Here is a 26,137-nt window from a genome sequence, read left to right on the forward strand (position 1 = left end):
GGCGCTTGCAGATGTTGGTGCTTTACCCACTTGTTGGCACAAATTGGCCACAACGTTTACGTTGGCCAGTTGTTTTTGTGGCTGGGGTAATGAGGACTGTATGGGATGTGTCAGATTCGACTGTGGAGGTACAGAACCCGATGTCGCTTTATCGGCCCTAGCTGTAGGTTTTGCAGTGACTTTTGCTGGGGGTTTATTTTGTTTGGAAGGTAAAGGGGAACCGTTTCTAGGATTTCTACCCTTGTCCTGAGTGTGGGGGGTATTCACGACCTGGGGATTTGAGTTTGTTTCCACCCTGCTTGCTTTGATCAGGGATTTTGTCGAATAGAAATTGTCTAAAGTTTTTTGCTCAAAGTGGTTTAACCTATCAATGAGTTTAGCAATTCTATCCTCTATGGGAGTGAGTACCAGTCTAAACATTTTTTCCAGTTCAGGAAGCACATTTGCAAATAATACATCATTGTCTTTACTTAGTTTTGGAGCGGAACAAGAATCGTCCACTTTGTCTTCATTATCCTGCGAAGTAGGAGTGGTTGGTATTACACATCCTGTTATTTGTACTGACTCATTAGCTGTATTCCCAGTGTTCAAAGATGTATGTAACTTCCTACTTTTTGACGGTGGTCGGGCCATTTTTTTGCAGTTTTTTACAACAGCTGGACGTTTCCTTTTAGCACCAGTTTTGGAATTGGCAGGTATAACTTGATGGCCCAAATCAGAGAGCGATAATGGGTGAGATGTACTACCACAAGAAGTGTTTGAATCCGTAGCGGCAGTCTTGATTATGTTGTCACCCTGGGCCTCAGAGCCTTCGTTTGTAACTGGAAGGCTCACTGATGAAAGAGGGGTTACCAAAGTGGGGTAGACAACATTTGAAGACTTGTCCATAGAGTTCTTAAATATTTCGATGGATAGTCTACGCTCCGCGCGCTTCTCTGCCAAAGTTAGTTCTTTATCTATTGACAGTGAGCGATTGAAAAAGAATTTGTCTAAGGGACCAATGGCCAAAGGGCCAGACTCCGTTGGAAGAGACATCAAGTGGCTGGTTGTTGGACTAGTACTAGTAGCAGTCGCCATAATAAATACTAGGTAATACAAAGGAGTCTGTGTCACTTACTAGGTTAGGTGGCGTATCACACGATCAAGGGGGGTGGCCCTGCCCGGCCTCCTTCGGCCCCGGACGGCCACAGACGGTCCCGCCCTTGTCCCGGGCTTCTCCCGGCACACTCCCGCGCGCTCCCGCGCAGCGGGGATGACACTCCTCTTTTGTTGCTGACTGATTGAACTCAAGGGGCGGAGCCGGCAGGGAGAGCAGCCCAGATGACCACGGGCGCGCGGGGGCTCCTGGAAGTTGGAGTCCCCCGCTGTAGCTCGCAGCCCTGCCGGTCGAAGAAATAGCACACCTGCTGGCCTTTAAGGACGCTCCTGGCCGCGAAGCGGGACCCGCGAAGCGGGTCCGGCGAGAGGCAGCGGCGGGAGCAGGCAGCAGGCAACACAGACAGCAACGACCGCCCTCAGCTCCTTCCTGGACTCAAGAGCAGTAGGTCCGTGGTTTCCCAATTCAAATCCGCAGTCTCTGGTATTGGACGCAGCTTTCAATGTCCTGGGGGGGGCGGAGCCGGCAGGGAGAGCAGCCCAGATGACCACGGGCGCGCGGGGGCTCCTGGAAGTTGGAGTCCCCCGCTGTAGCTCGCAGCCCTGCCGGTCGAAGAAATAGCACACCTGCTGGCCTTTAAGGACGCTCCTGGCCGCGAAGCGGGACCCGCGAAGCGGGTCCGGCGAGAGGCAGCGGCGGGAGCAGGCAGCAGGCAACACAGACAGCAACGACCGCCCTCAGCTCCTTCCTGGACTCAAGAGCAGTAGGTCCGTGGTTTCCCAATTCAAATCCGCAGTCTCTGGTATTGGACGCAGCTTTCAATGTCCTGGGGGGGGCGGAGCCGGCAGGGAGAGCAGCCCAGATGACCACGGGCGCGCGGGGGCTCCTGGAAGTTGGAGTCCCCCGCTGTAGCTCGCAGCTCTGCCGGTCGAAGAAATAGCACACCTGCTGGCCTTTAAGGACGCTCCTGGCCGCGAAGCGGGACCCGCGAAGCGGGACCCGCGAAGCGGGTCCGGCGAGAGGCAGCGGCGGGAGCAGGCAGCAGGCAACACAGACAGCAACGACCGCCCTCAGCTCCTTCCTGGACTCAAGAGCAGTAGGTCCGTGGTTTCCCAATTCAAATTTACATTCACTAACTCACACTCATTCTCAACTTCTCACCTACTTACTCTCACTCAATCATTTTCACCACTTGCACTGGCTCATTCCCACGCTCTTGCACTCAATCTTACACACCCTCACACACTGTCACTCATTCTTACACTAATTCATTCGCAGCTACTCACTCTCACTGATTTGCACTCACGTTTCTCGCCCTAAGTGCACCGGGTATGCCCAGACGTGGGTCCCGGGCTCACTGTGCCACTGGATTCAAGCTAGCCTGGCTAATGTGAGGCGAAACCCTAAAACAGTCCAGGACGGAACTGGCTTGGCAGTTCGGACTGGACTGTTCCCGTGAGGAACAGGGTCAAGACTGATTTGCATATGGCTCGGTGTAAACTGGGGTGGCGTGGTGAGCAAAAGAACGAGGGATTTAACCCAGATATATTGACTGGGGGTGAATGTTTTGGTTTGTTCTGAATTCCATCTATCATTTGTGTGTCTTTTGCACTGGTTCTCAACCTCACTCCATCATTCTCACTCATACTCCTTGACATTTAATCTTGCTTGCTACTACCCCTATCACTGACTGCCACTTTCACTCACACATACATATATAAGCTTGCACATAAATACTGCCTCTCTTAGCACACACACATATCACACAATTAAAAAAGTATTTTACTTACCTGATGCTCCAATTTTTATTTCACTAATGATGAATAGTATACCATATTCACTGTTAGGCGTAATTAAAATGAGCTATAAAGAAGGAGGGCGAAGCCGCCCCTGTCTTCTTGGCACTGATTTTGCCACCTCTGAGGCCCGCGGTTACAAAAGGCAGTGCCAGGGGTTGCAGTGAGCAAGCCGGGGGTCGCAGCTGCGACCTCTAAATAACATCCATGGGTTCTGAATTGTACTATAAATGCATTTAGGGTCGGTCTGGGACAGAAAATAGGCCCCGGGCGTTAAGCTAAAAGTGTCCCTACTTTGTGAATCCTATAAGTTTAAAAAAAATGTCTCACCTATGCAAATCCGGTCAGTTTGGAACTTCTAAACAGCTGTGTTGGTGTTTTGCAAGGTGCGTGCGTTTATGCTTGCTGCAGGCAATATTTTTGGCAATATCAGGGAAATGAATAGTAAAAACCGGCTCACCAGACCATAAAACTGGCCCACAAACAGCATAAAAAACAGGCGCCCACACTGACCTGTCAGACCAGCCCATCAGGCACTGCCTAATTGCCCTATAGGCCAGTCAGGGACTGAATACATTTACATAGCGCGCCATACCCGTAGCGAGAGGTCGAAGTATATTGTATTGTATCAAATAAATGCATACATATGCTTGGTGCATGCGCATAGGGGCTTGAGTAGTATATGCCATGCATGTGACGGTGCTGGTCCGCGCAGGTGTGTCTCACGTCGATCTGCATCTCTGCGTGGTACTTGTTTGCCTGTGCGAGCCATATTGGGTCTACACGCGGGTATAATCGTCTGGCTGTGCCCTGGGGGCGCCTGCAGCCCCCCCGCGGACCCTCTGCCTCAAAGGTCATCGCCCTGCATCGAACCCTAGGTCCGCACCCACCTGAAAGGTGTACCCTCCTCCTGCCCAGACCTGCACAGAGCTGCTGCCACCTGGCCTGCCCACACCCCCGTGCTAGGCCTGGACCCCTCCCCTCAGTTAGGTACCTGCACCCGTTGCTCACCGACGACCTACACTCCCGGTTCTGCCCCCACTTTCCGCCATTGTGCCCCCTGGGGCCTGCAGCACTAAACTGACCCCCGCACCAGTTAAGGTCCTCTTTTCATAACCATACTGCACAATTGAGGACCCCCGCCATCCCCGGGACCCCCTCCACCTCCGCCATATTTCCCTTTTCTGGCACCATGCCACCCCCTGCTCCGGATCGCTCGCTCACCTGTCTCCGCTCGGCTCGCTGGCAGGGTGATGAGGGCGAGAGCTGCTGCCAGCACCAAGGGGTGCGGGGGGCACCTGCAGATCCGCACCGCCCGCCCCATCCTGGCATGGGCCCCCTCCGCGTGTCCGGGCTCCGCTCAGACCCCCAGCATGTCGGGGACAGGGGCGCTGCACCCCCGGCAATCCGCGCTGAGGGTTCGGGCTCTCTCTGCTCCTTAGTGCCCGCTGCCGCCCGCCCGCTGCAGGTGCCCCATCCCCGGGCTGCAGAGCCTGAGAGTGGGGAGGGCTGGGATAACGCTGCTGAGCCGGGAAGAGCGGACGGTGGGGGCGAGAGGGTGGAGGCGGGAGGAGAGATGAAGGGAGGAGGAGAGCGCTGAAGAGGAAGGAGGAGGGGGGCTCCAGAAAACTGTAGATGGAGGTGAAACGGCGCGAGAGCGGGAGAGAGGCACGGAGGGCTGGGAAGATAGCAAGCAAAGAAAGGAGAAGAAGAAAGGGGAGAGATTTGGAGATTGTGGGGGGCAAGGATGATAGGGACTGGTTGGGGGGAAAGAACACATGGAGAAGGGAAGGCACAACTAGCGCCCCTTAACCGCGTTTTGCCCCGCCAATAAAACGAGTCGACGTATAGATTTTTTTCCCCAGCCCCTGTGCATTGAGTAATATCTGGGGACTGACCGGTGATTACACAAAACCGCAGTAACCCGCCGAACCCTCCACGTATTACCGTGCCCGGTGTGTGCTAACCGCATGCAGTGCGCTGATGAATGCTTACAGATGTGGGCGTTCAGATGCGTATTGCAGCAGGCAAGTATACAAAGACGTGCCTACAGAATACGAGAGACTCTATTATATAGATGTGCATACCAGCGCGCAAGCACACACAGAATGCGAGTCTACTGCACAAATGGTTGTTTACAGCACGATTGTACAGATGTGTGGTGCAGCTGGCAAGTGTACAGTTGTCCTCTTCGTGTGCTGTGCTAATGGGCAGTACCCATAGAATGGAACTGCATTGCACAGACTTAATTATATGAGTGTTCCGAGGTATTTTACAGTAGGCGCGTGTGCAGCTGACTTCACGGAATGTGAGTGTACAATACTGACGTGTGTTGCAGAACGATAAGGTGCTGGTGTGTACATGTAGATGTGAGTGTACTATACATATGTGTGTTTACACAACGTATGCCGCATAAGGGAAATCTGCCGATGTGTGCTTGCAAAATGTGAGTTATTCTTATTATTTGATAGATTTATATAGCGCGAACATGACCCTTGCGGGTATCTAAGCGCTTTACAGTTATTAATGTACACTGTACATATGCGAATTACAGAATGCAAGCATGGACACGGCTGTCCAGTACACATCCATATAAAACTGCACCACGCCTCTTCATTATGTAGTAGGCATCTGTGCGAAACAGTAGCTGAGACTCTGTAACGGATCGGTAAACAGCCGTGTGCCTACAGCAGGACCACTGGGATGTTGCTGCATTTTCCGCATATTTATTGATTTGCCGTACTTGCCACACTATCAGTCATCTGCTGCGTAATCTGCACATTTTGGCAAAAAAGAATTCAATTTCTAGCTCAAATAGGCCAAAAGTGACTAAAAACATCACAACAGTTTTTCCGTAAAGCGGAGGCCATTCACAAAGGTTGTCTGGTACCCTTCACGTTGCTTATTGCTATATGTGAGTGTTACATCGGTACTAATAAGGTGAAGCCTATGCTCAGACAGTGTAAAATGCCCAAAGAGTGGTGTCGTACCATCACTTGTGCTGCATTATGCTGCATAAATAGTCTTTTCTGCCGCATAATTTGGTCAACCCTGCCCCAAGAATTGGGCCTCCATTGATGCATAATTCCAGTGGCCTTGGCTTAAAGTGGGTGCGCAGGTGTATGTTAAGGTAGACACGTCTACACTTATATTTTTAAAGTATCTTAGTTAGTATTCTGCACTGATGTGTATGACAGAATGCAAGCATGCAACTGTGTAAACATAGAATGGAGGTATACTGCACAGCTGTGTGTTTACACAAAGGGGATGCTCGAGTGTATGTTACAGTAGGCAAATGTACACTTATCTTGGTATAGACTGTGAGTTTGTCTTCTGTACAGATGTATATTACATAATGCAAGTATGAAAATGAGTACTTAGAATGGAGGTATACTTAGATGTATGTTGCAGTGGGTAACTACATTCATCATTGTGTAGATTGTGAGTTAGTGTACTGAACAGATGTGCATTACGCATGTAAGTATGCAGATATTTAGGTATAGAATGGAGATGTACTGCACAACTGTGTGTTCACAGTAAGTGTGTACTCAGATGCATGTTACAGCAGGTAACAGTACACTTATCTTTATAAACATTATGAGTAAGTGTACTGCACATATGTGCATTACAGCATGTAAGTATGCATATGTGTCCTTATAGAATGGAGGTATACTGTAGAGCTGTGTGTTTACAGTAAATGTGTGCTTAGATGCATGTTGCAGTCGGTAACTGTACACATCCCTGTTAAAGATTGTGAGTACGTGTTTTCAAAGGATGTGTAATACAGATTGCAAGCATGCAGATGTGTCGTTAAAGAATGGAGGTGTACTGCACAGCTGTGTGTGTACGCTGTGTGCTCAGATGTATGTTACAGTAGGTAAGTGTTCACTTGAATTTTTAAAGATTCTGAGTTAGTCGATTGCACAAAATGTGTTTATATCATGTAAGTATGCAGAGGTGTACTTATGGATTGGAGATATTCTGTACAGCTGTGGGTTTACAGTAAGTGTGTGCTCAGATGTATGTTACAGTAGGTAAGTGTACACTTATATTTTTTAAAGTTTATGGGTTAATGTGCTTCACATATGTGTATTGCAGAATGCAAGTGTGCACATGTATATTTATGGAATGGAGGTGTGCTGTATAGCGGCGTGTTTGCAGTAAGTGGGCGCTCATGTTTGTTACGGTAGGAAAGTGTACTCTCATCTTTCTTAATAAAATGCGTTAGTGTTCTGTACAGATGTATATTACAGAATGCAGGTGTTCACTTAGGGAAACATGCATTACAACACAGTCATTACAACAACCTACCTTTATAACACAACTGTTACAACACAACTGCCTTTACATCGCATGCCATTACAATGCATGTCATTACAACGAATGTCACTACAACGCATTGCATTACAATGCAAACCATTACAACGCATGCCATAACAACGCATTATAAGGTAAGTAATGGCGATTTTTTAAAGTATTAGGGTGGATATGGGTTTTGGGGTACATGGGAATAGTAATTTTTACCCCTACACTAGCCAACACGTTCCCTACTGTTGCACTCACTGGAGTGAGAATAGTCATTTTTACCCCTACACTATCCAACACTTACCCTACTGTTGCCCTAAAAGTATTATGCATTGTACTGGTATGCGTAGTAATAGTGTATGTTGTAATGGAATGCGTTGTAATGTTTTTTTTTAAAAAGCGTTGTAATGGCATGCGTTGTAAAATCATGTAATGGTAGTTGCGATGTAAAGACTGCGTTGTAAAAGCATGCATTGTAATTGCATGCGTTGTAACATCATATATTCGATCACTTACAGAATGTGGAGTACTGTGCAACCTTCTTTACAGTAAGTGGGTGCTCAGATCCGCGTGACAGTATGCAAGAGTACAGCTGCTTGTTTGAAGAGCGCGAGCTTTCTGTACAAATACAAATATGTGTCAGTGAATTATACACCTGTATGTGTACAGTAGTAAAGTCTGCTTGTGTGCTCGTACCGTTTCTGTACGTTTTTACAGTATAAAGATGTGCAGATGTGTGTTTACAGTAGGTGAGTAGAGTCAGTGCACTATAAAGCGATATGAGTGAGTGTATTGAAAAACGACATGGTTGCAGCACGCAAGCGTACAAATGTGTGTTTGTATTGTCTGAGTGTACTGTGCAGATCTGGGTATAGCGTTTGTGACTGTTCCGATGTGTCTTTACAGCGTGTGAGCTTTCTATGTCTGTTTACACACTATGTTTCAAAGGGTGCAAGTATACATATGTAGCTGCACAAACTATGAATATTCAGATGTGCACTTGCAGTGGGTGTATTTACAGCATGTGAGTATTCTGGTGTGTGTGTACAGGATATGAGTGTACAGAGGTGTGTTTACGCTATGCGCAGTGCTTATTTTGTAAAAAAACATAAGTGCCAGGGCCCTCGTCGAGCCACTGCAGCTTGCACCACCACCTAATGCCTCTGCCTGGCCTGCCATTGAGAGTACAAATACAACTACCAAGCATCCCATTTCTTTCTCTAAGTGTGACAATTCAGACTATTCCATGTCCTCAAAGCTATAATAATGGCTTAGACTGCAGGTATTAGTCATTTTTAATGTGTAGTGATTTAATAAAGAACTGTTGTTGTGCACATCATACAGAACCACCTTGTGGCAGACTATCATAAGTGCCGGTGTTGACATTTAAGTGCAGGGGCTGAGCACCGGAAACCACTTCCTAAAATTAAGCTTTGGCTATGCGGGAGCTCAGATGTGTGTTCTCAGTGTGCGGATGTTCAGGTGTGCCTTCACAGTCTGAGCGTGCTAATGTACGTGCTTATATTATACAGATCTTCAAGTATGGGTGCAGGTTATGTAACTAATATGGAACTTACAATATGACATGGATGGAGGTTTACGACATGCAAGTGCACGCTTATGTTATGGTGGGTGCTGAGATGTATGAGAGTTAGGCGGTGTTTCAAGTAGCTGTTGTTAATATTTGCATGCTCAGAAATTTCTTTAATTTATGCACATCCTGCTAATCAGGCCCACAGCCTAGCTGTTCTCTCTCTAAATTGATACCATGTACTTTAGGTACATACCAGATTGGTTAGTAGGTCACCCTTGTGAGCCCCTGTATATGGTACCCTAGGTACCCAGGGCATATGTGCACCCAAGGCCTACCAGGGGCTGCAGCATATATTATGCCACCCCAATTGCAGCCTGGGTAAGGGGGTGTAATCACCCCTTACTTAGATATAGTATACCTATATCCAATGTTCCCTCTAATTTTTTTCCTCTGTGTGCGGCAGTGTAGGGTCTCTGTGCACTTCAGCCGTGGCTATGTGCGCCAGGAAACACAGCACGCGTGTGTGCAGCGCCAAATATCGGATGTACGTTGTTACAACGCATGCTTTTACCACGCATACTGTTAAAACGCAAGTTTTACAACGCAAGCCATTACAACGCATTGCTTTGGGGGGTGCTGGATAGTGAATAGTTTAATTTACTATTCCAACTCCAGACCCCGTGGATAGTACGGAAGGTGTTGGATAGTAAATTAAAACTATTCTCTATCCTAGAGCGCCCCCCAGTGCAATGCGTTGCAATGGTTTTCATTGTAAAACCTGCGTTGTAAAGGTACTGCGTGGTAAAAGTTGCGTGGTAAAGGATGTTTCCCCCAAATATCACTACAAACGTTTGCTTAAAACCCTATCAGCCCAGCTCTGTTAAGAAAAGACATTTTATTCCTCTGTCTGATGTAACATTTCCTATACATTGATTTACACACTATGATTCAGTGTCTCTGTGTAATGTGTATGTGATGTAAAGTGCTTAACACCTTACACTGGTATGAGTGGCGCTATTAAACAATATAAATATGAAAGAAAGAGGGGTTTTGGAGACTTGAGGGTCACTGTTAAAGGTTGGTAATGAGAATATCCGTGGCTGAGGTGGTCATTGGGTCGCCAACAAACATGGTCACAGCAGGCGCCACCTGCACTAAAGCCGGCCCTGTTCAAATGGCACTAATAATTACAGTGAAAGTATGAAAACATCCCACATTGCAATTTGAAAAATTGGCAGCTATGTTGCGGCATTTCTTTTCATAATAGGGTTGGGCTGCGGGGTGATTGTGAGCATTTGTTAAGGTTTTCATGTTAATTGCAGCTCATGATGGGTGCTGCGATTAACATGAAAACTTTAACAAATGCACAGGATTTTGAGTGCCAGGGCCAAACTTATTTCCGGGGTCCCTGATTTGAACAGCTTTGGATTTATTTCAGCTTTTTCATGTCCTTTTTGGCCAGGTCACCGACACTGCAGAGGCACACTGGTCCAAATTCTAAATGTGCTTCCATGTAATATTCAGAGATAGTTGGATGTAATTAAGTAAGTAAACTGAGGTTATAAAGCGCATGGTTACACTGACCAGTGTGTCCCTTCGCTGTAGTACCAGCCTAGCACAGCCTCCCTTGCCATCATATATCCCATTCCCCCGGACAAACCTCTCTGGCCTACCCCCTATGGAATAAGTAGGTTTCCAGCTCTTTACGAAAAGCCAGCTCTAAGGTTTCCAACCAAAGCGTCAGAGGTAATCTGTTCCATTGTTGTGCTGTCAGAAAGCAAAACGAGCGCCCTCCCATTCTCGCTCTTCTGATCTTAGGGACCTTAACCTGTCCCGTCCCGCTAGATCTCAATTTCCGGGTCGGATTGTATAGGGTTAGCAGGTTCTGGAGATAACAGGGCCCTTTCCCCTGTGTGATCCGATGACTCACACATAGGGCTTTGAACTGCACCCGTTCTTTCACTGACAGCTGGTATAGCATCTCCAGAGCTTTCTTAGAGGGAGCTCTCTTTGGCAGCATCAATACCAGATGAGCTGCCGCATTCTGTATGCGCTGAAGCCTCTGGATGCACCTCACATTTGCTCCCAAATAGAGGGCATTACCATAGTCCAGCCTCGAAGTGACCAAGGCATGGACTAAGGGCACGAATTCTAGTTACCTGAAATAACTATAACTGGTGAGTTTCTGTGGTTCCTAGAGTCCAAAACGTTATCCTGCTACTAAACATTTCACCTAATTACAGCATTACTTCAACCTTTGTATTTTTTCAGTGAATTTCTATTTTTTTTTTAATGTAAAGAAAATAACATGGGGGGCAGCACCACTTCCCAATAAAAATAACCAAAAAATAACCATGTGTCATCCCCTGGGACCTGGCTCACCCTGGGATTTTTTATAAAAAGTGTGGGTGCCTGTGCTTCTTTCTCTAAAATGTTGCTGCAGATTTGCAGATCCTCCAGCAAAATGTAATTTATTTTTTTTAGAAAATAAAAGTTTTGGCGCCAAGGCGTGTTTCTGTATGATAACAAACAGTATATCAACGCATGGAGACATAAAGTTACTGCGCTATTCCTGGTTTCGGTGGTCTCCTATCAAAGCCCGTCACATCTCAGCCTGAAACACATCCGATTACAGATGTCAGTGCACTCCTGTGCGCCTGGAATGTCCAGCCATCTCCAGGTGGAAAGTAGCACTTGGGTGTGAGCACACTGAGGAAGAAGGAAGAACAGCACATGTGGAAGAGGGCATCTGCAGGCAGCAACAGAAACCTACTGCTGTCTCCAGACAAATATAAGTGTAATCAAATAAAGATGGCTCGGTCTCGGTTTTGTAAAGGGCCGCTCCTGACAAAAGCATTATTCCAGGAATACTCTTACGTGGCTCTGTGATGTGCTCCAAAGCATCTAAAACGCGAATATTCCGCGACTTTTCATTTACAAATAGTACAAATCGAAAGGGACTGTGCCCTCTGCCCTTTAACTACTAAAGGCTGGTTCACAAAGGCATGAATAGAGTGTAAAAGAGCCCTTATATAATACTACTTTTGGGCCTCATCAATGCTGGTGTGACTCTGCCCCTGGCTGTCTAAAGGGAGGACACGCGTGGAAGGGGCATTGGTTTGTCTATGTGTTCATCAGCCATGCCTACTCGAACGACAGAGCCATTAAACAAGAACATCGCAAAATGTAGCATCTCAGGGACAAGACAAATACATTCGGTTGGAACATTTTAAGACTTTGAAATCCCAAATTCCACATGGAGCTAAGATTAGGAAGGATCGGATAGAAGACGTAACAAATCCAGAGAATATACACAAAATGTGCCTAAACAACCAATTTTTTATCCTGGCATATGGGGAGATTCAGGGCACCTCAACAATAACAATGGTTATTCCACGTTCTTCGTGTATCACCAAACGTCCCTTGATTTTTCACGATAAGACTGACAGTAGATTTCAGGTTAATCACAGCGCCCGTCTGGGCTGTGATTAACCTGAAATCTTTAACAAAGCCCCACAATCACCCTGCAGCCCAGCTCTGTTAAGAAAAGAAATGCAGCAACTCTACAAACAGGACGTGAAAAGCACACATCGTGTTTGTAGAGTTGCTGCATTTCTTTTCATAATAGAGCGCAGCTCCAAGGTGATGGGCACATTGTTTGCTTCTGTTTAAAGTGTTCATGTTAATTGCAGCTTGTGACGGCGATGCAATTAACATGAGCACTTTAAACAAAAGCACACATTAAAGAAATGCCCGGTTTCGCACCGCCCGCTTTAAAAGCAGCCGCGCTGAATGTTGTTGATTGATGTGCTGTGTGTGTGCGCGCTCCACACACAGCACTGCCCGCTTCATACTACACACGTGGGCGCGCGCCCACGCGCGCACGTTATTGGGAACAGTGCCTATATCTATATATACATATAGACACATATTAACCTATAAGTCACTCCTATGGCAGGCCTTGACAATCCTGGAGGCACAGTGCTTGGTTTTGTGTGAGGGGGGGCCCTAGCATGAGCTGAACCCCTCTGCAGCTTTCGGAACCATCTCCTTATAGCTGTTCTATGATATAGCCATACCATATACTCTTAAGTGCATTATAATCCTCGCTGTTAATGCTAAGTTTGGTTTGGCTTTATCAAAACATGTTGTGTAAGGTGTCAAACACTTTGGAATACTACCCCCCACCAGTTCTGGTGGCGGGTGTAGCATTTCACCCTTCTAGTGGGAGAAGACATGTAGTTACTGGTAAACCCGGTTAAAGTTAAACAGAGCCCCAGCATCACAAAATTGATGCTGCTGCCACAGACACAAGTCTGCCCTCCTGCTGTTGGACGAAACTCTGGCAGGGGAGGCCTGGACAATAGGTTTCCTGTCCTGGGAGGTGCCAGCATCTCCCCAGACAGGCTTTAGTGTATTGGGGCAGGGTGGGTTGCATTCATTGAATGTTTTTCAGACACTGCCTGGGGCACACAAGGTGCTCCATTTCCCAGTTCAAACCGGTTGCTGGGGCACTCAGCCCCAGCTCTGGCGTGAAACTGTACAAAGGGGAAGGGATGTAACCACCCCCTCCCCAGGTCCACCCATAGAGTTAGCCCAACCCCTAATCTTGCTATAAGAATAGGATCCCAGGATCCCAGTCCCTAGGACTTTAGATTACCCTGGACGAAACTCTGCAACATATATCTTGAACCTTTGACATTCCATATCGACTGGAAGATGGAAGAAATCTCCCTTGTGGTCAAGGAGTGACCACCCTGTTCAAACAGGCACCAACTGCATCTTTGCTGGTTTGCATTTTCAAGTCTCCAGCCGGATCCTGAGGAATCTGCGACACAGGACATGGACTTCCAGACATTTCTGACGCTGACCTGAATGATGATAAATGAATGATTAAAGCCTTGTATAGCGCAACTTTGCCCGAAGGCGTCTAGGCGCTGAAGATGGAAAGAAGAGCTGAGTAAGAGAAAGAGGAGGAATATGGCTAGAGGTAGGCTTCCCTGAAGAGCCAGGTCTTCAAAGCCTTCCGGAACTGAGAATGAGAGAATTGATCCCTAAGTTCCACAGGAAGGGCGTTCCACCTCCTGGGAACAAGGGAGAAAAAGGCCCTCCCGCCTCATCTTGCCTTTAGAATTCTGGGAACAGCAAGAAGGTTTTTGTTTGCTGAGCGAAGGACTCTACCTGGGACATAGAGGGACACAAGAGAACTGATGTCCTCTGCCCCGAGCCCATGAAGGGCGCGATGAGTGAGGCACAGGGCCTTGAAGTCAATCCTGGCTTGCATGGGGAGCCAGTGCATATCTTTCCTAATGGCTGAGCCTGATGAACACCTAGGAGCGTCAACAACGAACCTTGCAGCCGCGTTTTGCACAATTTGGAGACGCTGGACAAGTTGTTTGGTAATTCCCAAATAAAGTACATTACAATAGTCCAGGCAGGAGGCTACAAGGGCTACCGTGACTTGTTTACGGGCTTCAATTGACAGGTAATGTGCGATTTTCCTCAGGATTCGCAAAACCCAGCAGCAGGTTGAGGCCGTCCTGCTGACCTGCTTGTCGAAGGAAAGCGTGGAGTCAAATATAACGCCCAGATTCCGAGCTGACTGAGTGGGTGTGGGGCAGGCACCGAGAGCAGAGGGCCATCATTCCGTAGACCAAATCTCCTACTTTCCTCCAAAAATGATCACCTTCGTTTTCTCCCCGTTAAGTTTGAGGTAGTTTCTTACCATCCACTCCGCCACTGCCTTCATACAGGATTTCAAATTAAGGGCAGTGATGTCAGCGGTATGTGAGATGGAGACCATGATCTGGGTGTCGTCAGCGTAGGATACGACTTCCAGACCAAAGGATCTGACAAGCCTGGCCAAAGGTGTTACATATATATTGAAGAGCGTGGGGCTCAGGGACGAGCCCTGAATAACCCCGCACTGCACAGGCTTGACAGAGGAGAGGTGGTTGCCCAACTTGACCCTTTGTTCGCGCTGAGTCAAAAAGTATGTTAAGAGGCAAAGCGCCGGTCCGTCCACTCCTATTTCCTGCAGACGCCCAGCCAAAATGGCAGGGGACAGAGTGTCGAATGTGACGGTGAGGTCGAGCAGGACCAGCAGGGTAGTCTGGCCACTGTCGACCTGCTCTCCCAGCAAAGCTGAGAGCTGTCGCGGACACAAGAGACGTGGGACCGGAACTCTTGGACATCCTGCATTTTGCAAACTGCACCTACTTCCTGAGGTATTCAGAAGTTGTGCATTAGGGTATTTGAAGCCCCAGCCGCGAGCACATTTTGCACCGAAGCGCAGAGGTCCACACTCCACAAGTGTCCCGTGGGCCTGCTTTGTGCATTTCAGCTCGACGTGTCTTCGCGGTTCCTAGTGCGCTGGCTAATGAGCCCCCACAAAGACTGATCTTTGATTTACTTTGCTTTTCTGGTTGCTCTAGGCTTGCTCCTACTCCTCTCCAAAGGAGGAGTTCCTCAGACCTTGCTGGTCTGCAACAAAGCCAATCACAACATTCTGCGTGGATTGCGTTTGCCAAGGCTTGTTGGGTCCAATCCGGATTCCGACACCGCAGTCAACTAGATCCTTCGTGGGACAGCTTGAATCCAGCTCCTGGTTGTCGTCGATACCTCCAGGACCTCGTGGCTGAAGAGACAAACTTCACCTCTTGCACCTGAAATCACCCGACATTGGCTGGCAGCTTCCCATCGCTATCCTGGTCACTGGCTAGTAACCCAGACTCTGTCCCTTCTGCTTTCAGGTTCTTCACATCTTCGATCCACCCTGGATCCACCCGGACACTTCTCCTCTGGTTGCCTGCAGCACTTCTTCGCAGCTCTCCATTGGAATTGACGACGAAATCCGACACCAAAAGACACCTATGCTCCCGGCTTCCGTGGGTGAGGTAACTCGACTACTCTGGTAGTCTCGTGGGTCTTGACTCTCAAAGTGTCTAACTCTAAAAGGGTTCCATCGTAGTTCACATGGAAGTGCCCTTAATCTTTAAAATTGTAACTTGTTTGTTTCCGTTAGAAAGTCAACGGTAACCCACGGCAGTGTTTAGACACCGCACGTGTGTCCTGTGGGCCTCCTACATCCTAACCTTTGGTGGTTCTAGGCAGCCCCAGCGATTCCACGGGCCCTAGGCCTCCTTTCTATCCCAGATGTGGTTCTTATACCACTATTTTAGTATATGGTTTGTGAGGCCCCTAGGGCATAACGTATACTGTGCAACTTATTGTATGCTAATTAAGTTCCTTGTATTGTACTTTTACCTCTGACCTCATAAAGAGTCCAGAGGGGTTGGGTTTAGAATAAATACATATATAATTGATATATACCTTGTGTGGTGTGCTTTCATTTGATCATTCAAGAGATTATAATTGGTAAAACAACTTGCTTAACTCGCCTCTAAGTCTTAGCCTGAAGGCTGCTCTCCACAGCTACCACTATGATATCTTTCTAAAAGGTTGACTTTACAACCTACCATCAATAAGGGTCGTTTGGACTGGTGCAAGGTGCCCACTAGAATAGTGGACATCATATACCAGGCCAACTTCTCACAGCATGCATTGCACAACACCTAATGGTTGAGCACACATATTAACGTCCAGTTCTTTTCCTTAAAGGCTTACTCAAGTCTGCGTCCCGGCCCGCATGCCCGAGGTTGAGTCCACCCTCATTGCCTTAGAGAGGAGAGAGACAAGTCTATGCCCAGCAGTGTATGTAAGCATTATATCCAGCATTTGAGTCATTTGAAGGATGGTGGGATATACGGGCCAAGTTGCTTTGAACAAGTCCAAAAGGCCAGCATAGTGAAGATAACGACCTCGGCCCAGCTCAAAGTCCTCCCATACCTGTTCGTAGGAGATAAATGTATCTCCTGGGTATAAGTGGGGGCAATCTGCTCACAGCCTCCCTCTCTCCACATATTATCCATCATTCTGCAAACCGGGGTAAGGGTCCACACTGGGAGCTCCCGGTGGAACGAATTGCATCGGAAGATATTCTCCACGAATTTCTGCCAGATGCTTGCAGCCTGCTTGACCACATACGGAATGTCCTCAGTAACCCCGCTCCCTCCATCAGCACCGCTTGGAGACTATCCGGAAGTGCACGTCCCTTCAGCAGTCTCTTCTACCAGTTAACCCCCTCTTCCAGCCACCGGGCCTGCATGTTGTAGGTGGGTCGCATTGTTATAAAGATCGAGTCTAGGGGCATCAAGTCCTACCCTCCAGCGCCACTCTACCACAGCAGCTGGCCCAATAGAGGGACACCAGTATAGAGTTCAACTGCCTAAATACCGATATGGGGATGGGACACAGTGTGGTTTGGAGCATATGCAGGCAAGGCGGCAACACAATCATCTTGGCCACTGCCCCATTTTGGAGAGCGGAAGTTTGTTCCAAAAGACAACCGACTTCCTTAGCCCATCGACCATCTTGTGTACGTTAAGGTGCAATATCTGAGAGCCCGCACATGCCACTTGGCTGACAAAACTGCATCAGTGGCGTCTAGCTTGGTGTTTATGGCTATACAGAATCTTTAGAATCAAATTGAAAGATGGACCTCTCTGAAAAGGCCTCATTTATAAAGATCCAGTTTGAAGTCAAGAAGCTCTTCTGAGATCCGCTGGATGAGATGAGGAAGTCTTTTAAGGAAAAAAAGATTAGGTCCAGCCAATTGCGGTCCTCTCACCTTGGAAGTGATTGGAGAAAGGATCAAGGCTTTTTTTCATGCCTGAAGGAATTCTATTATGGGTTGATGGGCGCTGAGCATCATTCAGAATGGCTACTTATCGAGTTCGACTTGCATCCTCTTTACTCGGGGTACATCACTACCTCCGTCTCCAGGGGTTCCATAAAAAAGTGGGCTTTGTAGGCAGGGGTGTTGGACTTACTACTCAAGAAGGTGAATATTCCTGTTCCTATGAGGGAAAGGAGTTCAAGGGGTGTATTCCATCCTCTTATTGGTTTAGAAGGTCTGCAGAAAATATCAACCAGTATTCACTTGAAAGGGCTCAATCGTTGGGTAAAGATCATTCATTTTCTTATGGTAACTTTGCAAGGTGTCATTCTTCAGGTCTCCAACAGGACTTTATGGCAACAATCGATTTGCAGGACTCATACTTGCACATGCTTATTCATCAACATCAAAGGTTTCTTCGGTTTGCTGTGGAGGGCTTGCACTTCCAGTTCCAAGTTCTCTTGTTCGAGTTGAAATCAGCCTTAAGGTATTCATAAAGGTGCTGTCCCCTTGATGGCATTGCTGCCACAGCATGGATTCTGTTTACAACCCTATCTGGACAATTGACTCGTATTGTCCAGTTCATCCATTAAACAACAGAGCATGTGAACAAGGCCTTGCAGATGTTGACAGAGCATGGATTTCAGATTAAAGCAAAGAAATCATAGTTGCCCCCATAACAAGGTAGGATTTTTATAGGTGCGCGATTTCGTACGTACCTGAGTATAGATACTCTGTCAGAAAAAAAGAGTACTGAAGGTCTGGTCTCTTATATTGGATCTGATAACGACTTCACTGCAACAGTATTTTTGGTTCCTTGGGTTTGGTTCCTCTGGAACACTGGGCTATAGCTTTTCAAGACTTGTCTGTTATTCTCCTGATGAACAGGGAGTAGAATTATAGCTGGCTAGTGGTTGAATTTGTTGAACCTCCTGAAAGTGATATGCTTGTGTTCTCCAGACCAGCTAATCATCTTGACAGATGCAAGCGAGAGGGGGTGGGGAGCTTGGACTACTCGACAACAGGTCTGTGGACTCTGGACAAGAACTCAAAGTGTCAGGTTGGCCGAATAAAGAAAGGTAGATGTGATCCGCCTGGTCCACCAGGCTTTTTTTATTTAATTCGGGACAAATCAGTCATCATCAGAACAGAAAATATGACAGTGAAAGCATACTTGAATAGCAAAGAACGACAAGGGCTCTGTCTGTCATTTCAGACCAGATCTTTTTTAGGAGCCAACTAGCCAAATTAATCTCATCATTTGGAGAGCAATTTATATTCAGGGACTGATGAATACCTGTGCAGATTCCCTCTTTCCACAATTTCTGTCTGTTTCCTCTATTGTCTCCCCTATTGTTCGATCAAATGTGTCAGAGGTGGGGATGTCCATTGATGGATCTATTTGCATCCTCGCACAACGCTCCCCTCCCCACATTTTGATCCAGGATGAGAGAAGCTTGAGCTTGGGGAATAGATGTTCTGTCCTGTCCATGGCCGGAGGTGCTCCTTCCTTTCCCTTTTACACAGCAGTTTCTGGTCAGGGAGAGGAGGGAGGGTGCTTGGGTGATCCAGGTTCCTCCACCCTGGCCCAGCTTGTCCTGGTTTCATCCTTTGGTAGCGATGAAGAGGGACCAGGAGTGGCTACTACCAACAGTCTCATTCCCTCTGGTCTTACCCATTCATCAGGAGTCTCCTGTTCATCTCAATTTGATGGCCTGGAGGCTGCGGGGGCAGGGTTGAGATCTCAGCGGTTATCTGATTCAATCTCCTCTTCTAATCAGGCCTCGAGAAGACCATCCAATAGAGCCCCCTTTGCACGACACTGACCATCTTTCAGGAAGTGGTGTGTGGAGAGGCTGTTAATGCCCCTTTCTACACATCATCCTCAAATTTGACAATTTCTTCAAGATGGCTTTTCATTGGCCCTCACGATTCAGTGGGTGGTGATAAAGGCCTTTAGGGCTCCTATGGGAAATGTAGCGAATGCACCGGCACTGGTGCAGAAGCTATTCAAGGGATTTTTTAATATCCCTCCTGCCTTACCATCGGTCTGTCCTGCCTGGGATCTTCCACTGGTATTACAGGCTTTGAAGTATCCCCCCTTTGAGAGTATGCACTCAATTGGTACAGAGCAGGAATATCGTCGTAAAAATATCGACTAACCTAAATATCGCCGCAAAAATATCTACAGGAAGAAATATCGATGACAAAAATATAGTTTGACCAGAATATCGACAGACAGGTAAGTAATATCGATAACATTAATATTGTTGTAATAAATATCGTTTACAAAAACATAGTTTACAAAAATATAGTTTTTTAAATAATTATAAGTAATGTAGTGTTTTTAATGAGTATTTGTTGTCAAAGTAGTATTTTTTGTAGTATTGTATTAGTTAATAATGTATTTTATGTTGAATTTAGTGTTAATAGTTCCGTAGCGGGTTGTGGGTTTATAGGGGAGTAGGGTGGGAAGTAATTTAAATATAATAAAATAATAGATTAATTAATGTTTTAAATTAATATAAATAGTGTAATAAATAATAGTTAATTAATTTCAATTAGTTAATTGATTAATAATTATGTAATTAATTATGTTAATTGTTTAATTAATTTTAGGTGTGTGTACTGGAATTTTTTAGTGAAAATGTAGTGAATTAATTACATTTTAATTGAATAATTATTTAATTAATGATTAATTAAATAAAAATAAAGATTTGTTATTTTATAAATGAGTAAATACATTTAGTAATTTTAACACCTACACTATCCAACGCTTTCCCTACTGTTGCACCCTCCGGAGTGGGAATAGTAATTTTTACCCCTACGCTATCCAATGATTTCCCTACTGTTGCACCCTCTGGAGTGGGATTAGTATTTTTTACCCCTACGCTATCCAACGCTTTCCCTACCGTTGCACCCTCTGGAGTGGGAAAAGTAATTTTTACCCCTACGCTATCCAACGCTTTCCCTACTGTTGCACCCTCTGGAGTGGGAATAGTAATTTTTACTCCTACGCTATCCAATGCTTTCCCTACTGTTGCACCCTCTGGAGTGGGAATAGGAATTTTTACCCCTACGCTATCCAACGCTTTCCCTACTGTTGCACCCTCTGGAGTGGGAATAGTAATTTTTACCCCTACGCTATCCAACGCTTTCCCTACTGTTGCACCCTCTGGAGTGGGAATAGTAATTTTTACCCCTACGCTATCCAACGCTTTCCCTACTGTTGCCCCCTCTGGAGTGGGAATAGTAATTTTTACCCCTACGCTTTCAAATGTTTTAACTAATAATATATTGTATATTTTAATTATATGTATGTATTATTGTTGTTATATAAAGTAATGTGTTAAATATATGTATATGTACACATTTATTAAGTTTATAATGAAAAAGTGTAGTTAATTTGTTTTAAATACTTAAAAAATAAAAGTAATGTAATTTATTTTGTTAATAGTACTTATATTTATTTATTATTTAATGTAATTTTAATTAATTTAAAAAGTCGATATTTTTTACATCTATATTTATTACAACGATATTTTTGCGTAGATATTTATGTACTTACCTGTTTAAGTATAGGGTGTCGATATTTTTGTAAACAATATTTTTACAACTATATTTATGTCAACTATATTTTTGTAATCGATATTTCAACACCCTACCCACTCAATTGATGTTAAGACGCTGACATTGAAAATGGTGGCATTACTTCAGTTAAGAGATTGGGGCAACTGGATGCGCTGTCAGGAAGGCACAGTTTCTGAGGGTCTTGGAGGAGAGGATTGCTTTAAGGTTAGGTCCAGGGTTCATTCCCAAGGTAAACTTTTCTTTCCATTCCTAACAAGAAGTTGTTTTGCCAGTGTTTTTTTCTGGATCCCCAGTCTCCTGATAAAGTTAGTCTTCAGTCTTTTAGGCATTTCGAGGGCAGTTCTAGTACATCAGGAGAGAGTGGTAGAATACAGGCAGGCCTCTTCTTTATTTGCTAAATTTGGACATGGCGGGAAAGGTCTAAAATCGATCACTTAGACTCTAAGCAGGTGGTTTTGATCCTTGATTTCTTTGACCCAAAAGCAATATGGGGTACCTTCTCCTCCAGGGGTACAGGGCCAAATAGAGCTGTGTCAACTTCTGTGACAGCTGACTCAAATTCCACGCACCCCAAAGGACCCTACGATCAGCCCAGCTCTCCTACGCAGTGGGCCCCCGCACCAGAAAGACCAGATTGGGAGGCCACTCCTTCTCCTTCCTCGCGACCAGAGCCTGGAACGACCTTCTGCTTAACCTCAGTCAAACAACATCGCTCCCCATCTTCGCCAGAAACCTCAAAACCTGGCTCTTCGACACATCCCCTCCTTGAGGGAATGGAACCTGCACTCCTAGCGCCCTTACGAGTGAGTAGTCGCGCTTCAACAAACCCCTGTTGATTGTGGCGGAGTCTCAAGGGACATTTTTGTACGAGATTTGTAGCGCAGCCACATGGTAGGTTCCGTCTACACTAAGCAAACACTACAGAATCACACAGGGTCCTACAGTAGAAGATATTTTTGGTTCTAAGGCTCTGTCTGCTGTGAAGTAATAGTAGCGTGAAGTAAACTAATGAAATGATTTTGGGTCTGCAGAACTACACAGTTGTTCTGGCTTTCTTTTAGCTTGGGTAAATCCCAACTACATAAGAAATTTATGTGTGAGCTACGGGGGCTAATGCATCAATTACTTACATTACTCCAAGTCCATCTCTTTATTAGATACATTACTTCCTCCCACAGGCCAACTGTTGGCTCCAGAGCTTAGTGACTATAAACAGGAATTAATCAGGGGAGGGGCTTGTGTGCGTTGCTAGGAGTGTGGGGAAAGGCAAGGCGAGCTTAACTAGGTAATGAATCTAAACGAGAGATGGACTCAGAGGAATACAATTTCCGGTAATTAACAGATGCATTTCTGCCTTAAGTGAGGCCCACACTGAGGGACAAATGCCACCACAACAACGCCTCCTATGGGGAGGTTGGAGCCCAGCGGACTGCTTGCAGGCTATATGCCTAAGGCCGTCGTGGAGCTTTCCAACCTTCGCAGTATTGTGGAACATGAAAAGAAAGCATTTTTCAGGCACATAGTGATTAAGTGATTTGCGCAGGATCACAGGATGCTGAGCCGAGGCCGGAACTCGAATCTGGTTCCCCACTTCCAAAGTCAGCAGCGCTGGTACCAGGCAACTTCTCCCTTGACATCTTCGGCTGAGCTTGAATTTTGAGTTGAAAACTCGATACAGTGTCTGAGGGACTATGCATATACACCCGCATTCTAACCTTGAGCCATAATGACGTGGGGCTCCCTTGATAAATCGGCGTTTTCTCACTCGACATTTGCATGACAATATGGAAAGTTTCTTTGACCCTGCACATGGCTGCGCCTTTGCAAGTGCAGGCGGGGGACTGACGGGGGGGGGGGGGGGGGGGGGGGTGTCCTCAGTGCAGGAATCCCAGCGCACGTCAGCAGGTTTGGGAGCAGATGGCTGACCAGCTGCTTCCCCCAACAAAATCATTCCTGCACACAGCGCTCCTCTGCAGCAGATGCCTTCTTCCAGAGGCCTTTTGTAGTCCCTCATTCAAAGGCGCATGCCCTCACTTCTCCAAGGGACTCCGTGTAAATGAACCCTGCGAGGACAATGCAGGTCACGGCTTAGGGCGTAGTTGCTATTCCTCCAGTGCGGGGGAAGTGGCAATACTTGTGGGGCGAGTGCAGTGATAAGGGTGAGGGGGGCATGCTGGGTTGGAGGCAAAAGAATTAGGGCAGCAGAGATATCAAAGGTAAAGAATTACCCAGAAGCACCAGCCATAGTCCCTGTCATGGAGGGTCGCCGTTAGTGGGGCTTCACGCGCCAGTCCTAACTCAAGGTACCAGACACGCGCCAGTCCTACCTCAAGGTTCCAGACACGCGCCAGTCGTAAAGGTTCCCGACACACGCGCCAGTCCTACCTCAAGGTTCCAGACACGCGCCAGTCCTTCCTCAAGGTTCCAGACACGCGAAATCCTACCTCAAGGTTCCAGACATGCGCCAGCCCTACCTCAAGGTACCAGACACGCACCAGTTCTGCCTCAAGGTTCCAGACATGGGCTTCAGGTCAGAAACGGGCCAAATACAGGTAATGTGACGTTGCTTAATCACTCCAAATTGTGCAGTGGTTAGTGCATTCGTGGACACGGCTTCGTTGTAGTGGCTGTTTCCCGATATTACACATTCATTAAGCACAATATTTTAGCGAGACACCTACCCTCACATCTAAAAATGGCCGCATTCACAGTTTACACCGAAATAACTCAGGGTCTGATCGCGTTGTTCCTGTGCGCCTGCGCCAAAATGTTGCCATAAACAACATAATCGCGCCACATAGTCTTCCCTCCTCCTCATACTCTTTCTACCGCCAACCTATATTTCCTGTCTCTATCTCATTCTTGCTTGTTCCTTTTCATTCCTGTTTTCCCCCTTTGTCTCTGTTTCCTATCTCGCCCTCCTCTTTCTCCCATTTCTGGTTCGAGTAACATAACATAACTTTCTTGTTTTCAGCCAAACTGGCCATATTAATTAATATCACACTGAACAATTTAAGACATGAGATTGTAACAGCAAATCATGGTTATTTATTAAAATTTCTTCAATTAAAATGGTACGGTACAACCAATAATTAGTAAAAACAACTACTTTTGGATCATTCAACCAAATTGCAACTTAACATTTTTGAAAATTATTAATCTCAAATCGAACAAATACATCTCAAATAGGGCGATCCCAATATTCGTGCAAGAAGTATTGTGGCTAGGTCGAGTAGGAAAAGAGAATAACTGGCAAACAGTCAAAGATACGCTGAAGGTAAAGTGAGAGAAATATTATGGCTAGATAGTTGGACCGAGGGTATAGTTGACTGGCCTGCTAGAGTTCGCTAAACATAAGGAACTAGTTTGTTTTGCCCGTCCAATGATGGACCCGAGAGAAACCGTAACAGGGCGTAGGTTTAGAAACTTATTGTACGTAAAGTAAGTATGTCTGCTCATCCTCCAGTGATAGATTGAGCAGCAGCCGCCGCAAAACAAAGTATCAACCCACCTTTGCATTAGGAATGCACACAAAAAGAGAAGCTTTTAACAATCAAAGTCACCTTGAAGGTATGTTCTCCATAAAATATAAATACATTTATAAAGGGCAATAAGGCGTATCTAAAACAACCTGCTTATGACGTTAAAACCTATGCAACATAACATCTTCTATGTCCTCGTCAGCAGTGCTTGAAATGGAGAAACAGAAGTGCAGGTATTCTGTGCCACAGTACCTGCATATTTATGAAAAGTGCCGGCACTCTCAAATTAAAAGTATTGCGTTTCTCGTGAGAAGTGCCAGTACTCTCCTCAAAAATGAAAAAGTACCGGTATTCAGTACCAGAAGGTACCAGCCCATTTAAAGCCCTGCCCCTCAGTCTATTTAATCTAGTCTCTGAAATAACTTTATAAAGTGCTTGATTGCTATTTTACTTGATTTTGGGACCCTGCTAAGGTTTTTGTTGGAGGACATGTTCCACAATTCAATGTTCTAGCAACAAGAAAGATGCAGTTACGCAATTTGTAGTAAGGCCAAGGATGGCAAAATTCAGAAAACAACACAAGGTCAATTTACCCAGCCGCGGCTTTATAGGCATTATCTATCTTCGCGTGACCATTTTAAGCACTTCTACTCTTTGTTTTCATGTTGCGTAGATATACGATGAAGCAGCTAGCACATTGTCTCTGTTGTCAGATCTCATGCACAGAGCCTCGGTCTCGTTGCACTTTCTGACTTTGAACTTTAAGAAAAGTGGACATAAATATTGCTTAAAAGGCATAACATAGAATGGCATAGCAGGAGGCCACCCCAAGAACACAAACAATGATCTGACCCCTCATCAGAGTCTGATGACCACCTTTTGGTTACTGAAGCCACTGGCAATACTCCCAAATGAAATTTTAGATAAAGAGATCTTTTTTTTCTACTGGGTAGGTACCATCGATGCACATAATAGGGGCCCGATCTTGATTAAATGACAAATAGCGCTTTGACAAGGGGCCGAGTTGATTAAACTTTACTTGGTTTCTATGGTCCCTATATGCCTTCATTTTTTGTTTAAATGTATTTATTGATTTTCATTATTGCAAACCACCTCAGGTAATACAGTTGCGTCACATTTACATTTTGATTCAATCGTTTCGCCTGAGTCAGGTTTCGAGCAAATTTTATTTGAATTAAAGAACAAAAATCTTACTTAATACTTTTCTGATGGATTCGCTGACCTAGTTAATGTAGGACAAGGTTATTTGCAACATAACATTGATATATCAAATTAGACCTGGGCGAAGCACTACGTTACACTCGCGAAGTTTGCGCAACTTCGCACTACGCGAGTTACACGTAGCACAGTGTGAACACGCGTAGCGTAGCTGTCATTTTTTGCTTGCTCGCGGCCCTCAACGTCAAGTTGGCGACCGCGAGTAAGCAAAATGACATCCTGGCGAGACTTTTTCCTCGTTCGCGATCAGCAAAATCAAGTTGCCAATTGCAAGCGTGGAAAATAAACCTCCCTGCGAGATTCTCAAAGCGGGGAGGTCTGTTTTTTTATTGCGAGTGGTCGCGTATGCTCGCGACC

The 26,137-nt window shown here is 46.0% G+C and overlaps 1 protein-coding gene across 6 annotated transcripts in view; it reads right to left on the reverse strand.

The window, feature by feature from the left end:
- Positions 1–4,393, reverse strand: part of CSPG5 (chondroitin sulfate proteoglycan 5) — a 279,927-nt gene extending 275,534 nt beyond the window's left edge. For 5 of the 6 annotated variants that reach the window (XM_086941020.1, XM_086941017.1, XM_086941019.1 and 2 more), the window contains exon 1: positions 4,117–4,361. In XM_086941020.1, the coding sequence (XP_086797146.1) occupies positions 4,117–4,216 (100 nt within the window). In that variant the 5' untranslated portion in view covers positions 4,217–4,361. Of the gene's footprint in view, positions 1–4,116 lie in introns of all 6 variants that reach the window. The other variant, XM_086941016.1, reaches the window with a different exon arrangement.
- Between the last annotated feature and the right edge of the window lie 21,744 nt (positions 4,394–26,137).

This window comes from Lissotriton vulgaris, chromosome 10, assembly GCF_964263255.1.
Source record: "Lissotriton vulgaris chromosome 10, aLisVul1.2, whole genome shotgun sequence".
In the NCBI taxonomy this organism is placed as follows: Eukaryota; Metazoa; Chordata; class Amphibia; order Caudata; family Salamandridae; genus Lissotriton; species Lissotriton vulgaris.